At 43.5% G+C, this 16910-nt stretch overlaps 1 protein-coding gene across 1 annotated transcript in view; it reads right to left on the bottom strand.

Annotated features, from left to right (window-relative positions):
- The window catches only part of LOC139542632 (receptor tyrosine-protein kinase erbB-3-like), a 34301-nt gene extending 19321 nt beyond the window's left edge, over positions 1-14980 (bottom strand). Inside the window, exons 1-2 of the mRNA XM_071348299.1 lie at positions 14518-14980; positions 2834-2988 (exon numbers count right to left, since the gene is read on the bottom strand). Coding sequence (XP_071204400.1) covers positions 2834-2988; positions 14518-14602 — 240 coding nt within the window. The 5' untranslated portion in view covers positions 14603-14980. The remainder of the gene's footprint in view (positions 1-2833; positions 2989-14517) is intronic.
- Positions 14981-16910: the final 1930 nt, after the last annotated feature.

Raw genomic sequence — 16910 nt, 5'->3', positions numbered from 1 at the left:
CTACCAGACAAGCGAAATGTATTTTATGCTTGCTTCAAGGCAAGCAACACCGAAGCATGCACGAGAGCACCAGCTGTTCTGGATGACTGTGTGATAACACTCTCGGTAGCCGATGTGAACAAAACCTTTAAACAGGTCAACATTCACAAAGTCGCTGGGCCAGACAGATTACCAGGACGTGTAGTCAAAGCATGCGCGGACCAATTGTCAAGTGTCTTCACTGACATTTTCAACCTCTCCCTGACCGAGTCTGTAATACCTACATGTTTCAAGCAGACCACCATTGTCCCTGAGCCAAAGAAAGCGAAGGTAACCTGCCTAAATGATTACCGCTCTGTGGCACTCACGTCGGTAGCCATGAAGTGCTTTGAAAGGCTGGTCATGGCTCACATCAACAGCATCCTCCCAGACACCCTAGATACACTCCAATTCGCATACCGCCCCAACAGATCCATAGATGACGCAATCTCATTCGCACTCCACACTGCCCTTTCCCACCTGGACAAAAGGAACACCTATGTGAGAATGCTGTTCATTGGCTACAGCTCATCGTTCAACACCATAGTGCCAACGAAGCTCATCACTAAGCTAAGGACTCTGGGACTAAACACCTCCCTCTGCAACTGGATCCTGGACTTCCTGATGGGCCGCTCCCAGGTGGTAAGAGTAGGCAACAACACGTCTGCCACACTAATCCTTAACACTGGGGCCCCTCAGGGGTGTGTACTTAGTCCCCTCCTGTATTCCCTGTTCACCCACGACTGCGTGGTCAAACACGACTCCAACACATCATTAAGTTTGCTGACGACACAACAGTGGTAGGCCTGATCACTGACAACAATGAGACAGCCTATAGGGAGGAGGTCAGAGAACTGGCAGTGTGGTGCCTCTCCCTCAGTGTGAGCAAGACAAAGGAGCTGATCGTGGACTACAGGAAAAGGCAGGCCAAACAGGCCCCCATTAACATCGACCGGGCTGTAGTGGAGCGGGTTGAGAGTTTCAAGTTCCTTGGTGTCCACATCACCAACAAACTATCATGGTCCAACATACCAAGACAGTCGTGAAGAGGGCACGACAAAACCTTTTCCCCCTTAGGAGACTGAAACGATTTGGCATGGGTCCCCAGATCCTCAAAAGGTTCTACAGCTGCACCATCGAGAGCATCCTGACCGGTTGCATTACCGCCTGGTATGGCAACTGCTCGGCATCTGACCGTAAGGCGCTACAGAGGGTAGTGCGATTGGCCCAGTACATCACTGAGGCAAAGCTTCCTGCCATCCAGGACCTATATAATAGGCAGTGTCAGAGGGAAGCCCTTAAAATTGTCAGAGACTCCAGTCACACAAGTTATAGACTGTTTTCTCTGCTACTGCACAGCAAGTGGTACCGGAGTGCCAAGTCTAGGACCAAAAGGCTCCTCAACAGCTTCTACCCCCAAGCCATAAGACTGCTGAACAATTAATAAAATCGCCACCGTACAATTTACATTGACCCCTCTCCCTTTTGTACACTGCTGCAACTCGCTATTTATTATCTATGCATAGTCACTTCATCCCCACCTACATATACAAATTACCGCAACTAACCTGTACCCCCGCACACCGACTCGGTACCGGTGCCCCCTGTATATAGCCTCGTTATTGTTATTATTTTTGTGTTGCTTTTAATTATTACTTTTTACTTTCGTCTACTTGGTAAATATTTTCTTAACTCTTCTTGAACTGCACTGTTGGTTAAGGGCTTGTAAGTGAGCATTTCACAGTAAAGTCTACACTTGTTGTATTTGGCGCATGTGACAAATAAAGTTTGATTTGATTTGAAATTTCGAACTTTCACCGTATGTATTCTACTATTCTACCTCTCAACAGTAAGTTGAGATCCCGTTTAGCGGCCGGAGGCCCTAAGCAATTGCCTATATCGCTTATGCCTGGGGCCGGCCCTGGACTAAAGTTATAGAACGGAATGTAAGGTGACTCATTTTGTACAGGAGACAGTGACATTATCCACAGGAGACACACACTGATAAGAGCTCTGAGTAGTTCTCTGTGCAGCAAAGGGAAGTCTGTGGCCTGACATGTCTGATTGTGTGTTTAGTGTTGTCAGCAGTGGTGGAAAAAGTACCCAATTGTCATACTTGAGTAAAAGTAAAGATGCCTTAATAGAAAATGACTCAAGTAAAGTAAGTCACCCAATAAAATAGTACTTGAGTAAAATTTTAAAAGTATTTGGTTTAAAGATACTTAATTATCAAAAGTAAATGTAATTGCTAAAATATAATTAAGTATCAAATGTAAAAGTACAAGTATAAATGATTTAAAACTCTTTATTTGAGCAATTACAATTTTCTTGTTTTTTTTAATTTATGGATAGCTAGGGGCACACTCCAACACTCAGACATCATTCACAAATGAAGCATTTGTGTTTAGTGAGTCCGACAGACAAGAGGCAGTTGGGATGAACAGGGATGTTCTCTTGAGTGTGTGAATTTGACCATTTTCCTGTCCTGCTAAGCATTCAAAATGTAGCAAGTACTTTTGGGTGTCGGGGAAAATGTTAAAAGTATATAATTTTCTTTAGGAATGTAATGAAGTAAAAGTAAAAGTTGCCAAAAATATAAATAGTAAAGTAAAGTACAGATACCCCAAGCACCTACTTAAGTAGTACTTTCAAGTATTTTTACTTAAGTACTTTACACCACTGGTTGTCAGGAAAATAGACTGGCACTATATATAGACTTCTGTTGAACTGGACTAAATTATACATACACTCCTGATGCAAGAAACACACACACACACACACCTGTTGCCATTCATCCACCTGTTCATCCCCTCACCTGTAGAAAAGTGAAATCCCTCCAATGTTCCATCATGGTTATCTCCAGGTTGCCCATGACAATCTCACAGCCGCTGTACATATCCTTCATCAGTGTGTACTGCGTCTGTGAACTTCCTGTCACGCTCAGTGCGTTCTGGGTGCCGGAGCATATCACTGCGGGGAAAGAAAGGCAAAAGATAGTTCTTCAGTTTTAAGGTTTTCACTTCAAAACTCTAGCCTAAGTTGTTGTCAGTACTGATCCATTTTGTGTAGTTTTGATGTAACACATCAGTTCACAACATACATTCAAACTCTGACCTTTACATACTGTAATAACTGTCAGTGGTAGGAATAATAATTCATTTGTTTATGTTCATTTCTCATGCCCTTTAGCTTTGCATGCTAACGGCCAGAATGGATACATGTGATGTGAAATAGGCTGAGGCCAGTGCTACATTCAATACAGTAACTGACTGTCTTTGGGGCAGACATACTGGGCCTTGTTTACTGTGGACTGTAGGAGTCCAGTCCTTTTCCATGTCATTGGGACAGAGAGACTGTTTTGCTATTCAAATCTCAGCCAGATGTCCAGAGAGAGAAAGAGAAAGGGAAAGAGGAAGGAAGAGAGGCTAACTCTGTATAATAACTTGTTTGTTTTTTTATTTCCAGTTGCTGTTCGATGAATATGTTTCCCTATATACCAATAGGTAATTTATTCACAGATTGAAAGGTAGCTAAGAACAAGCTATACTGTGTTGGATCTGATGGGACGTTGAACTGCACACAGGCCTGCTTGTGGCTACCCTAAAGAGATAGACCATGTTTATAACGAAACAGGATGAGACCCAAATGCAGACACAGGAGGCAGATGGTTTGACTCTGGTATTTATTAATAGACAAGGGGCAGGCAAAAGGCAGGTCGAGGACAAGCAATAGTTCGTAAACCAGGTCAGAGTCAGATGGGTACAGGACGGCAGGCGGGCTCAGAGTCAGGGCAGGCAGAAAAGGTCGAAACCGGGAGCACTAGAAAAACAGGAGTACAGAAAAACACGCTGGTAGGCTTGACGAGACAAGACGAACTGGCAACAGACAAACAGAAACCACCGGTATAAATACACAGGGGAGACACCTGGTGGTGTACAAATGGGAGACACCTGGTGGGGGATGGACACAAGCATAAGACAGGTGAAACAGATCAGGGTGTGACAGCATCCCCACCTCTAGGGGCGCCACCTGGCGTCCTACCCGGGCGCATGCCTGGTTGACTGGGATGCTGGCAGTAAAAGTCAGCGATGAGGGCCAGGTCCAGGATGTTCTTAGCGGGGACCCAGCACCTCTTCTCCGGGCCATTACCCTCCCAGTCAACCAGGTTCTGGAAACCCAGGGAACACTCGAAAGGCGAGAGCCCAGTGGCCGAGCAGGGTATGATGTTCCACCCACACGAGTTGCTGGCTCCAGGTGGTGGGATTGGCCGAGACGAGTCACTGAAGTGTCGTCTCCAGGTCCTGTTTGGCACGCTCTGACTGGCCGTTGGACTAAGGACAGGCTGGCCGCCGACCCAATGAGGGTGCAGAACGCCTTCCAGAATCGTGACGGAAACTGAGGACCACGATCGGAGACCATGTCGACAGGAAGTCTATAGATTAGGCACTGTGCAGGCGGCGACCGCTGTAGGATGAAACGTTATTGGATGAAAGCCAGGGTCCGGCGGGAGCCGAGATGACAGGTAAGCTTTGAGGAATGGGCCCATTCAGGACCGGGCCGAATCAGGGACGAACATCCGGTTAGCCATGCCCCCTGCCTGGTGCACCTTGTGGACCAGGCTCTTGATTCACGAGACAAGTGTAGCAGTGAGACAGGAGGTAGGGAGGATGATCTCTGGGTCTGATTGTATAGCCGCAGAACTGTACAGGCGGGAGAGAGCATCAGGCTTAACATTCTTGGACCCAGGGCGGTAGGTGATGGTAAAGTTAAACCGAGTGAATAACAGAGCCCAACGAGCCTGTCTAGAGTTGAGGCGTTTGGCGATGCGGACATATTCAAGATTCTTAGGGTCGGTACAAACTAAGAATGTGTGTTCTGCCCCATTAAGCCAATGCTTCCACTCCTCCAGCGCCATCTTGACTGCAAGAAGCTCTCGATTACCAATGTCATAGTTCCTCTCAGCAGAATTCAGGCGATGAGAAAGGAAAGCGCAGGGGTGCAACTTTTGGTCCTGTGCCGAACGTTGGGACAGAACGACCCCCACTCCAACATCCAAGGCTTCAACCTCCACCACGAACTGATGGGATGAGTCCGGATGGATGAGGATGGGCTGTGGTGAAACGATGCTTGAGATCCAAAAACCCAGTGTCGGCAGCTGGGGACCATGTGAACGGCACCTTAGAAGAAGTGAGTGCAGAGAGGGGAGAAGCCAGGGTGCTGTAGCCCCGAATGAAGCGCCATCCAGTGCTCTGGCGTCCATGGGAACGTAGAGGAGTTGTGTGGAGATACCCAGCTCAGATACTAGAGTAGCGTCCATGAAGCTCTCGTCAGCCCCAGAGTCAATGAGCATCCGGAGAGATTTAGACCGGTCACCCCACAGCAGGATAACATGGAAAGGAGTATGAGTAATAGGAGTTAGAAGACTCCCAGTATGGCCCACCAGCGTACTCGTACCTACTGATGAGCCTGGTATTTTACTGGACAGGTGGATATGTAACGCCCTGTAGCACCACAATACAACTGCAACTGTTGTAGCTCATCCTGCGTAATCATTCGTTAGACGACAATCTAGCCCTGCCCAGTTGCATAGGCTCTGGAGTAAACGAGTCGCCCGTCCCTGATGATTTCCGAGGGGGCTCGGGTGACATCGGATCCTCTCGGGAATGCAGGCGTCAGGGACATCCGGGTTCTTTCGGAGGAGAGAAAGCAGCCGTGGAAGAGCGAGTGTGGACGAGAACAGACCCCTCTCCCTCCTGCATTCCCATAGGCGCCCAACAATTCTTATGGTTAAGGCTATGAGGGAGTTGAGGTCCAAGGGTAACACCCGAGCTGCGAGCTCGTCTTTAATCTCCTCCGATAATCCATGAAGGAAGGTGTCAAACAGGGACTCCGGGTTCCAGGCACTCTCGGCAGTCAACGTGCGAAAGTCTACCACGTAGTCTGCCACACTACTGGAGTCTTGACGTAGTAGAAGTAGCTTTCGGGTCACCTCTCCCGGTCAACGGAGAATCGAACACCTTCCTCACATCCGCCACAAAATCCTGCAGACGAAGGCAAATGGTGGATTGTTGCTCCCAAACCACTGTGCGCTGTTCCAGACATCAGTGTCATGAGATACGCTTTCTTCGAACGATCTGAAGGAAACGAAGAGGGCTGCAGCTCAAAGATGAGGGAGCACTGAGAAAGAAACGCCTGGCAGGTTCCAGGATCCCCAGCATAGCGCTCCAGATGAGGTAAGCGGGTTCTTGGGAAGCCGGGGTAGGCTAGACAAAAATCACCACTGGTAGGGGGATTACTGAGCGTCTGGGAGGTCTCCGTTGTGGCATGGTGCCTGATAGATAGTCCACGGAATTGCTCCAGTAATGATTTGAAGCCCTGGTCATGGCGTTCCGCCAAAGTATGGAGTCCATCCATAAGATTCTGGAGTAGATCCTCATGTCTTCCAATGGTGGCTCCATGCAGGGAGACAGTGTTGCGGAGCTGGTCTGAGTCTGCTGGGTCCGTCATGGCCAGTTCGTACTATAACGAGGGACAGGAGGCAGATGGTTTGAGTCTCTGGTATTTATTAATAGACAAGGGGCAGGAAAGAGGCAGGTCGAGGACAGGCAGAAGTTTGTAAACCAGGTCAGAGTCAGATGGGTACAGAACGGCAGGCAGGCTCGAGGTCAGGGCAGGCAGAATGGTATGGCAGGCGGGCTCAGGGTCAGAGCAGGCAGAAAAGGTCGGAACCGGGAGGACTAGAAAAACAGGAGTATGGAAAAACATGGTGGTAGGCTTGACGAGACAAGACGAACTGGCAACAGACAAACAAAAACCACCGGTATGAATACACAGGAGATAATGGAACAAATGCGAGACACCTGGTGGGGGGAGGAGACAAGCACAAGACAGGTGAAATAGATCAGGGCGGGACAATGTTTTCAAGTTCGTGTGCTCTCATATGTTGTCTACGTGCTGTGTTCTTGTGCTCTCACAATGATCGAAATACATGTTCAGCATTAAATCTGGAGACTCTGAGGAGTCACATAGACATGAGCACCGAACGTGTTAACATGTACTAGTTCATTAGATTCACACAGGGAATAACAATCAGTAAAAGCTAGAAGGTGATTCTGGAGAGAGTAACGTAGAGCATGTGATAACAGTCCAATGAGCAGGCCCAGCCATCATAAAGCAGAGATAGCAGCTACTTTATTGTGTTTGTGAAGGAGCAAGAGAGAGAGGGTCACAGGTGCTAGTCTAGAGGAATTTGGACACACTTGGACATCAATCGCAGTCAGACAGAGCACACTGACTCTACCTGGGTAGATGGTCTATGGAAATTCCTGAACACTACACTCTTAGAGAAAAGGGTTCCAACAGGGTTCTTTGGTTGTCCCCATAGGAGAACCCTTTTTGGCTCCAGGTAGAACTCTTTTGGGATCCATGTAAACTCAGCAAAAAAAGAAACGTTCCTTTTTCAGGACCCTGTCTTTCAAAGATAATTAGTAAAAATCCAAATAACTTCACAGATCTTCATTGTAAAGGATTTAAACACTGTTTCCCATGCTTGTTCAATGAACCATAAACAACTAATGAACATGCACCTGTGGAACGGTCGTTAGGAAACACACAGCTTACAGACGGTAGGCAATTAAGGTCACAGTTATGAAAACTTAGAACACTAAAGAGGCCTTTCTACTGACTCTGAAAATCACCAAAAGAAAGATGCCCAGGGTCCCTGCTCATCTGCATGAACGTGCCTTAGGCATGCTGCAAGGAGGCATGAGGACTGCAAATGTGGCCAGGGCAATAAATTGCAATGTCCGTACTGTGAGACGCCTAAGACAACGCTACAGGGATACAGGACAGACAGCTGATCGTCCTCGCTGTGGCAGACCACGTGTAACAACACCTGCACAGGATCGGTACATCCAAACATCACACCTGCTGCACAGGTACAGGATGGCAACAACAACTGCCCGAGTTACAACAGGAACGCACAATCCCTCCATCAGTGCTCAGACTGTCCGCAATAGGCTGAGAGGCTGGACTGAGGGCTTGTAGGCCTGTTGTAAGGCAGGTCCTCACCAGACATCACCGGCAACAATGTCGCCTATAGGCACAAACCCACTGTCGCTGGACCAGACAGGACTGGCAAAAAGTGCTCTTCACTGACGAGTCGAGGTTTTGTCTCTAGGGGTGATGGTCGGATTTGGGTTTATCGTCGAAGGAATGAGCGCTACACCGAGGCCTGTACTCTGGAGCGGGATCGATTTGGAGGTGTAGGTCCCGTCATGGTCCCACACCAGATACTGACTGTTACTTTTGATTTTGACCCCCCCCCCAAGGTTCAGGGACACATTATTCAATTTCTGTTAGTCACATGTCTGTGGAACTTGTTCAGTTTATGTCTCAGTTGTTGAATCTTGTTTTGTTCATGCAAATATTTACAAATGTTAAGTTTGCTGAAAATAAACGCAGTTGACAGTGAGAGGACGTTTATTTTTTTGCTGAGTTTGGAACCCTCCGTGGAAATAGTTTGACATGGAACCCAATAGGGTTCTACCTTGAATCAAAAATGGTTCTTCAAAGGGTTCTCCTATGGGGACAACCGAAGAACCGTTTTCGGTTCCAGATAGCACCTTTTTTCTAAGTATACCTAGCAGCATGCTACGTTAGACCAGTGCTCTTCTATCTTGGTCCTGGACACCCACAAGGTTGCACATTTTGCTCTTGCCCAGCACTTGCATATGTGCAGCCTGCCATTGTGAGATTGCATGTGTGTAATAAACGTGTAATAAACAAGGAACAGACATTTTTATATAACGAATCACCAGCTAGATGCCAGGTGTACAAGTTACAACACAAGAGAGTGTCATTTAAGCATGTGTACTGTAGGTGTACTGTAGGTGTACTGTAGCTCAAATTGGGCCATGGACTTTGTGCAGTGTAGACACATTTGGGCCTTGGAATTGTAATTATCATTAGATTGTAATTATGTCCTTATGTGTACATTGCCCACTGCGAACCATCTTATCACTGCCCCACCTAGATTAAGCACTGGGAGAAGCCTGAGCTGGGTCACTGCTATCAGTGGATGGCTTAAAGCTGTTGACACTCAACCAGTTCAATTACCTGTTGAGAAATAGTCCTGTGCACCTGCACATGTACACCCAGGCAAACAAAATCACGAAAGTGTACAATCACCAGACAAACATTAATGTGTATGCAAGAACAATAATTGTACACAAAGAAGGTCATCAGATGCTGTTCAGCCACGTTATCTACCTCCATAGTGTTCCTGTACACTGTTTCACATTGTTTGTAAAAAATGGTCACTTTTTGTCTTCTATATTATATATTGTATTACCTTGTTTTTTTAAATCGACTATTGTGCTCTTGTTATTTTCTTACTATTTGTATTACTTTTATTAATCTACTTTGTACATTGTACATTTAAGCAATAAGGCCCGCATAGCGTCGTGGCTAAGAAAGGGGAAAGGGGGATACCTAGTCAGTTATACAACTGAATGCCTTCAACTGAAATGTGTCTTCCGCATTTAACCCAACCCCTCTGATTCAGAGAGGTGCGGGGGGCTGCTTTAATCGACATCCACGTCTTTGGTGCCCGGGGAACAGTGGGTTAACTGCCTTGCTCAGGGGCAGAACGACAGATTTTTCCCTGCTCGGGAATTCGATTCATCAACCTTTCGACAGCCCTTAGCCCTGGTATATTGGCCATATACCACACCCCCGCGGGCCTTATTGCTTAAATATACAATATACAGTAGCAAAACTATAATAAACTGGTTACCAATGTAATTAGAGCAGTAAAAATACATGTTTTGTCATACCCATGATATACGGTCTCCTATACCATGGCTGTCAGCCAATCAGCATTTAGGGCTCAAACCGCTCAGTTTATAATGATAGTTTTGCTACTTCACATTTATTCTGCACTGTTGAGGAAGAGCTGGAAGTAAGCATTTCACTGTATCGTTACACCCGCTGTATTCTATGCTAGTGGAGAATAAAAATGTCAAGGGGTCTGAGTACTTTCCAAATGCACTGTATATCTACTGTACACAGAAATCGTGGCCAATTGCTTCCTGTTTAAGTTATGTCTTTAGTCACGTTTGTATGGGTCAAACAAAAACACTCTAATGATTGCTTGACAATAGAGCCTCCCACAATGCAGGTGATGACTGCAGGATGAAGTTGGTGAAGAGCAGCTGCAGAAACTTGCAGTCGACTGTAGTCAAAACATCATGACCTTTCAATGATTTTTGGAAAGTTCATGCAGTCGACATTTAGGAGCATGCACAGGGCCCCAGGGTTCTGGTATAGAAGCTCCTCTCTCTCTCTCTCTCTCTCTCTCTCTCTCTCTCTCTCTCTTCTCTTTCTCTCTCTCTCTCTCTCTCTCTCTCTCTCTCTCTCTCTCTCTCTCTCTCTCTCTCTCTCTCTCTCTCTCTCTCTCTCTCTCTCTCTCTCTCTCTCTCTCATAATGAAGATATTTTCCTAGACTCTATACCTCTTTTCCATTTTCTCCTGACTATTTTCCTCTGTTGCATATGCAGTCAAGGCTAGATAGTGGTGTCATTGTCCATTTCCATAGACAGCAACCTAACACACTAAAAAAACATTACTGCCATAGACAGTAACCTAACACACTAGAAAACATTTCTCAGTTCTGGATCAGGTTTAGTTGTCATTTTCATTCAGCTGTTTCTGAAAAGGGAGGGAAAGAAAAGGGAGGGAAAGAAAAGAAAGAATGGAGGTAGGAGGAGATAAACAATTTCTATAAAGCGATAGAAACGGTGGATGAGGTAAACAGAAACTTGGCTCAGGACGCCAACAGATTACTGCATACCTTAGAGGTCTATTCTCACATACACGCCTCACTGAGATGTATGTTCAGCACACACACACTGACACACACACTGACTCACACACACACAAACACACATACACACATACACACACAGAGCAGAAGGATCAACACACACATCAAAGCATATAAACACATACTATGTCACATTTATTTTATAAGGCACATTTTATATTACTATTGTTCACTTCTCACGGGGTATAATCCTTCAGGTCCATTGATATTGAAATAATGCTTAGCTTAGGAATACTTTTTCTGTGATAAATGAAAAGAGTAAATAAAGAGTTTCATTCCAAAACGCTATATATCCATTTTCAGAAATGTTGGTAAATTAGCATTTTTGGTTTAAAGAATTTACCAAAGAGATTGGTGTGTTTTTCCCACATCTAATCGTGGCATGGGGTTGTTCAGTAAAAAGACATGTATTTATTTGAAATCTATCACTGGATGGTTTCATTTCAGAGATACAAACAACCACATTTTGCTGCAAAACAAGATATATTCGCATCATTCTCAGAAGAAAAAGTAGCATTCAAGGATTTACACAGTCAAATGTGACAAATAATTACATTTGTAATAAAGAACAGAACAAATGATACATTTGATATCAATAATAAAAAATATATATAAAACATTATCAATACAGTAATATGAGATCTGGGCTCTGGTCAAAAGTAGTGCACTATATAGGGAATAGGGTGCCATAGGGACAGGGCCTAAGTCTAACCAAACACTATACCATTAGAGGTTAGATTCATGATGGGTTGAATTTCTATGTTAAATATACAGGATACGAACATTCCATTCCAGCTTAATAATGGATGTACACTGAGTATACCAAACATTAGGAACACCTTCCTAATATTGAGTTGCACCCCCCTTTTTGCCCTCACAACATCCTCAATTTGTTGGGGCATGAACTCTACAAAGTGTTGAAAGCGTTCCACAGGGATGCTGGCCCCTGTTAACTCCAATGGTTCCCACAGTTGTGTCAAGTTGGCTAGATGCCCTTTGAATGATGGACCATTCTTGATACACATGGGAAACTGTTGAGCGTGAAAAACCTAGCAACTTTGCAGTTCTTGACACATTCAAACCGGTGCGCCTGGCACCTACTACCATACCCTGTTTAAAGGCACTTAAATAGTTTGTCTTGCCCAATCACCCTCTGAATGGCACACATACACAATCCATGTCTCAATTGTCTCAAGGATTAAAAATCCTTCTTTAACCTGTTTCCTCCCCTTCATCTACACTGATTTAAGTGGATTTAACAAGTGACATCAATAAGGGATCCTAACTTTCACCTGGATTCACCTGGTCAGTCTATGCCATTGAAAGAGCAGGTGTTCTTAATGTTTTGTATACTCAGTGTATAGCGTTTCGCAGCAAAACCCTCATCTAAAATCTTTGGAAATAAACTTTTGAAATATTAACTGTAATGGGTACAACGTTTGGATAAGTATTGTGCAATTACAAAGAAAGACATACAATCTAAGCTATTAATACATATTGAAACCAATGAAATCATAAAAAGTGATTGAGTGCAATTAACTTTGTTCAGCAAACATTCACTGGTTTATGCTGTTCCTCTACAGTGGCCATGCACTGCACTAGTCTGGGAGACCAATATATGAAAATAACCCAGGTTTCCTACCTCTCTATTTCACAGACATGACTCCAACATCTGTAGAATTAAACCTGAAGATCTGGTAAATGGTTTGTTTTTATTAACCAAAAAACAATCCACATATTACAAAGGTGTGCATGCATCATAATATCATTACGGTATGCCATAATTAATCTTTATCAGAAATCACTCAATCATCAACATTTGAAAACAACATGTATCACATAACAAGAATGATTTGATGCGGATAAATATGCTCCAGTGTCAAATCTTAAAACACACACCACACACACGCGCACACGCACACATACACACACACATGCACAAGCACACACTGTACACATACACACACAGTTCCGGGTGAAGAAAAACAAGCTTGAAGAGATTGAGGACAATCCAAGCTTCAGAGATGCCTGAGAAAGGGCTGTGATTGGTACATTTTTATGGCATGGCTGTTATCGTTATCTCTGACCCCTGATATGAGTTCATGGCACACAGTGCTTTTATAGGGCCTTGTAATCTAGAGCTCTGTGCCACATCTTCAACGGCTAAGAAAACAAACCACTGCCTGACCAGTGCCCATGGTCACGTATAGGACAAGTAATCAAACAACCAATCAATCAATCAATCAAATTGAAATTATATTTCATTCAATTAAATTTGGATCAATTTTAGGATAGGAGCAAAACTGTCTTCACCCCATAGCTGCAATGTTGGACCAGCTGTCCCTCAATAAATAAAGTGTGAGTTATTTAACTGCTTATAATAATTGGGGCACATGCAGACGCAACTCTGGTCCATTGTGTAATAAACCATTTATTAACTTGTAATAAATATGATCCATGCATCATTTACCTTCAATGAATTCACTGTTTACCACATATTTACAACATTTGTCAAATTGTTTACCACATATTGATAAGGGGTTATAGATCTCTAGAGAATACATTGAAATAGGTATAGGCCTAGTGTGCTAGCAGAGGAAATAAAGTACTGATTTGATGCAGATCAGAATCTACATTAATTATATTTCCTCAGTTGCGTGACATGTATGAGTATATTTACTTCTGCCTATTATCCTTCACTGATGCCAGAGGCTCAGTCTGACTATCAACTGCCTCCTGACCTGTTGTTGACTTTGTTTTCCTCCTGCACTGCACCACCTTATTTACATAAGGCCAGATGACATCAGTACAGAGCCAAAGTTCAGATTCAAATCACAACACTTCACTCTAACATGGAGGCTATACAATCATACCTGACTCACCATGAATACACCTCACAGATTTCCAGGAAGCTTGTTATTAATGAGTAGCTATTTTTTTAAACTCTTGACCATATCATATGGACACTGGGGTTAAACATGTAAAGAGGTGCAAAGTGAGAAAGACAGAAAGACAAAATAGCCATTTCTAGGGAGGAGCTGTTTTTTGTTAGCAGCTTGCATGGAGAGCGATAACATACAAAAGAAGCACAGAGACAATAGACACAAACACATAGGCACACTCTGTTCTGCAAGTTGGCTGACGCACAGCAAACAGGTTCTGCACATATGAAACTGGTTTTGTCCCTATGGTCAGATTGACAGCACTGATTTAGGTGAGCACAAGAGATGCACCATTGACTCTTTTATGTACACAACTCTGTGGGATTGGTCACTGCTAAAATAAAATAAAAACACTACAGCATGTAGCTTGATTGTAAATTAACACAGTGAGAAAAACATATAGGACATATGGGCACTAGTGCCACTAAACACTGTTGACTCTTTCTTTTGCCTATAACAACATTTCGTAAGCAATGTATATTTTTAGTGGTGTTAAACTTCCTGGGCCTAAAAGTGGGATTATTGACAAAATAATAGGCAACATACAATTTTTGTGGTTAAAGTCAAATAGAAAACATAATGGCTCATAAAATCGTGTGATTAGGAAATCATTTGAAAGACATTGCACCCTACTCAATTTGATGGCGAGCGCAATACAGACACGGAACCTACCTTCTTGGGTTTGAGCGCAGGTAAACTGGAGCCATGTTAGCGTGACGCACAGCGCGAGCACCTGCCGGAGACCTGTCATCCTCATTCGGACAGTCGACAAAATGTATCAAACATTACGAGCTCAGAGAGATGTACAATATCGACTAAACTCTACTATTATCCGACTGCTCAGGAATTGTTAGGCTACGAAATCCTTTGAATAAAAGTCCAAATCTACAGGTGAAGTCTTTGAATGTATCCCTGCTATGTACAGTATCCCAAAGAGAAGAACAGTTAAAGTAAGTCCATTTAAAGTCGACTGAAGAGTCCTCTTGACATTTTTATGTGAGGCAGAAGGCTACTCAGCAGAGTCCAATTGGTAAATACATTCCTTTAATTGACAGAAAAACGCTAAGAGTATTGACAAAAGTACACGCTATGAATAGGATAAAGGCAAGTGTACATCGGTTTGACACAGAGTTTACAATCGTTCAACCTCTGATGTGTAAAATCATCACTAGTCACTGATTGGACCACAGACTGGTCGTTGAACCTATCAGAGGCAGATGCGCCTTCTGTAGGCTACTCTACAACAGTCTGCATAAATCAAGTCTACAAAGTAGCACTTGCCACAAATTGATTATTATTGAACAATCCTTCGTAGTAAATAAAGCTCCTTTTTCATTTGCTTATATTAGGTATATTAGTCATGCTAGTACTGTATGATAAATCAAGATCATTTTTGAATCTGATTTCTGATTTCTGAGATATATTTAGAAATCCCTACATAATTCTATACCTAAATTATTTGAAGAAATAACTTGTAGACAATCTTGAAGCCCTACCAGTAAAATATGATGAACCACACACAATAGACTCAACATCATTTGGGCATCCTGGCTTCTCGCAGGGAGATCTTATCCGGGCTAATGTAAGCCCACCATTGACAAATGGCTGCTTGTTGAGAGTTACATTGCACCGCTGTTCCCCATGAAGGGCTGTATTGTACCTCGGTATCTTGGACTGGTTAATCAGTCTTTCTTTGAAGGGTGCTGGACCAGAGCTACCACAATGACCACATTGTCAACGGATCAAATTGACTTCTGAACCCTTACAAGCGCACGCACAGACGGGGCAAACATTCTTGCATTCTCTTGTCTGCGTCACTGAAACAAAATATCAAATTTTATATTAAATGTTTCATTTTGTTTTGTGTTTTTCTCAGTGTGAAAGTACAATATTCGGGCATGAATTCAACTATTCAAATTTGGTATTCTGTGACGGACAGTAGGCTAATGAACTGATGATGTTATCCTAGTAGTGGAACAGGAACTGTAGATGAATAGACTCTTTATAGTTCATACCGTCATCATAGTGGTTATTTAATGAAAAAAATGGTACATGTATTTAGACTTCTCATTCACACACACACACACACACACACACACACACACACACACACACACACACACACACACACACACACACACACACACACACACACACACACACACACACACACACACACACACACACACACACACACACACACACACACACAAGGGGTACACAGCTCAAATTGAGGCACATTTCTGGTTTGGCAAGACAAAGAACAACATAATCTCCTCTCTTTGACTAGTCACTTGAGCTTTATGCAAACACAGTCTGTCTGAGTGGGTGAGCCAGCTAAACAACTGCTCTACTGAAACTGGCTCTGCCTGTAGCTCCAGTCTGTGTGTGCACGTGTGCGTGTGTGTGTGTCTGAGTCAGTGATTGACCAGACAGGCACTGATTACAGTTTTTCTCAATCACGTGAAAGCATTTTTGGGATCTGTGTTGATACTTATCAATAGCAGAACAGCAATGACCAAATGCTCAAATACATTTATCGAACTTGGGATCATTTTCTTGCTCGAGTTGCGTATCTCAGAACAACCCCTTTTGCGAAACTTTAAATACAAATGTCATCAGTGAACACAAGAAGTGTTTTGTTCACAGAATATTAACAAATTGTTTTCATCTGAAGTGTAATTGTGTTCTAAATCACCCCATCAGTGTCATACAATATAGGGAAAGATCTAGTCAATGAGGACTGACTAATTTCTAGGATTTTTACAATATTGCGGACATGCAAAGGTGTCATAATCTCCAACATTGTGACTTTCCATTATAGAGCTGCGCTTTGGTGTGGATTGAGGCCTATACATTCATATCAGTTGTTTCTTCAATGTATTCACCTTTCCTTATTTCTATTGTGGATTGTGTTTCTGTATGCCAATGGAAAGTCAACAAAACTATGAGCAAATCAGACAATGTATTTTATATATGGAATTTGATTGTGATGATGCTGTTGAATAAATCCTGCATACCATGTGCACATTTTTTATTAGACTTTTTATCAGGAATACAATTTG

Source organism: Salvelinus alpinus, chromosome 2 (genome assembly GCF_045679555.1).
Source record: "Salvelinus alpinus chromosome 2, SLU_Salpinus.1, whole genome shotgun sequence".
Classification (NCBI taxonomy): Eukaryota; Metazoa; Chordata; class Actinopteri; order Salmoniformes; family Salmonidae; genus Salvelinus; species Salvelinus alpinus.
This window is presented reverse-complemented; position numbering and strand designations above follow the sequence as displayed.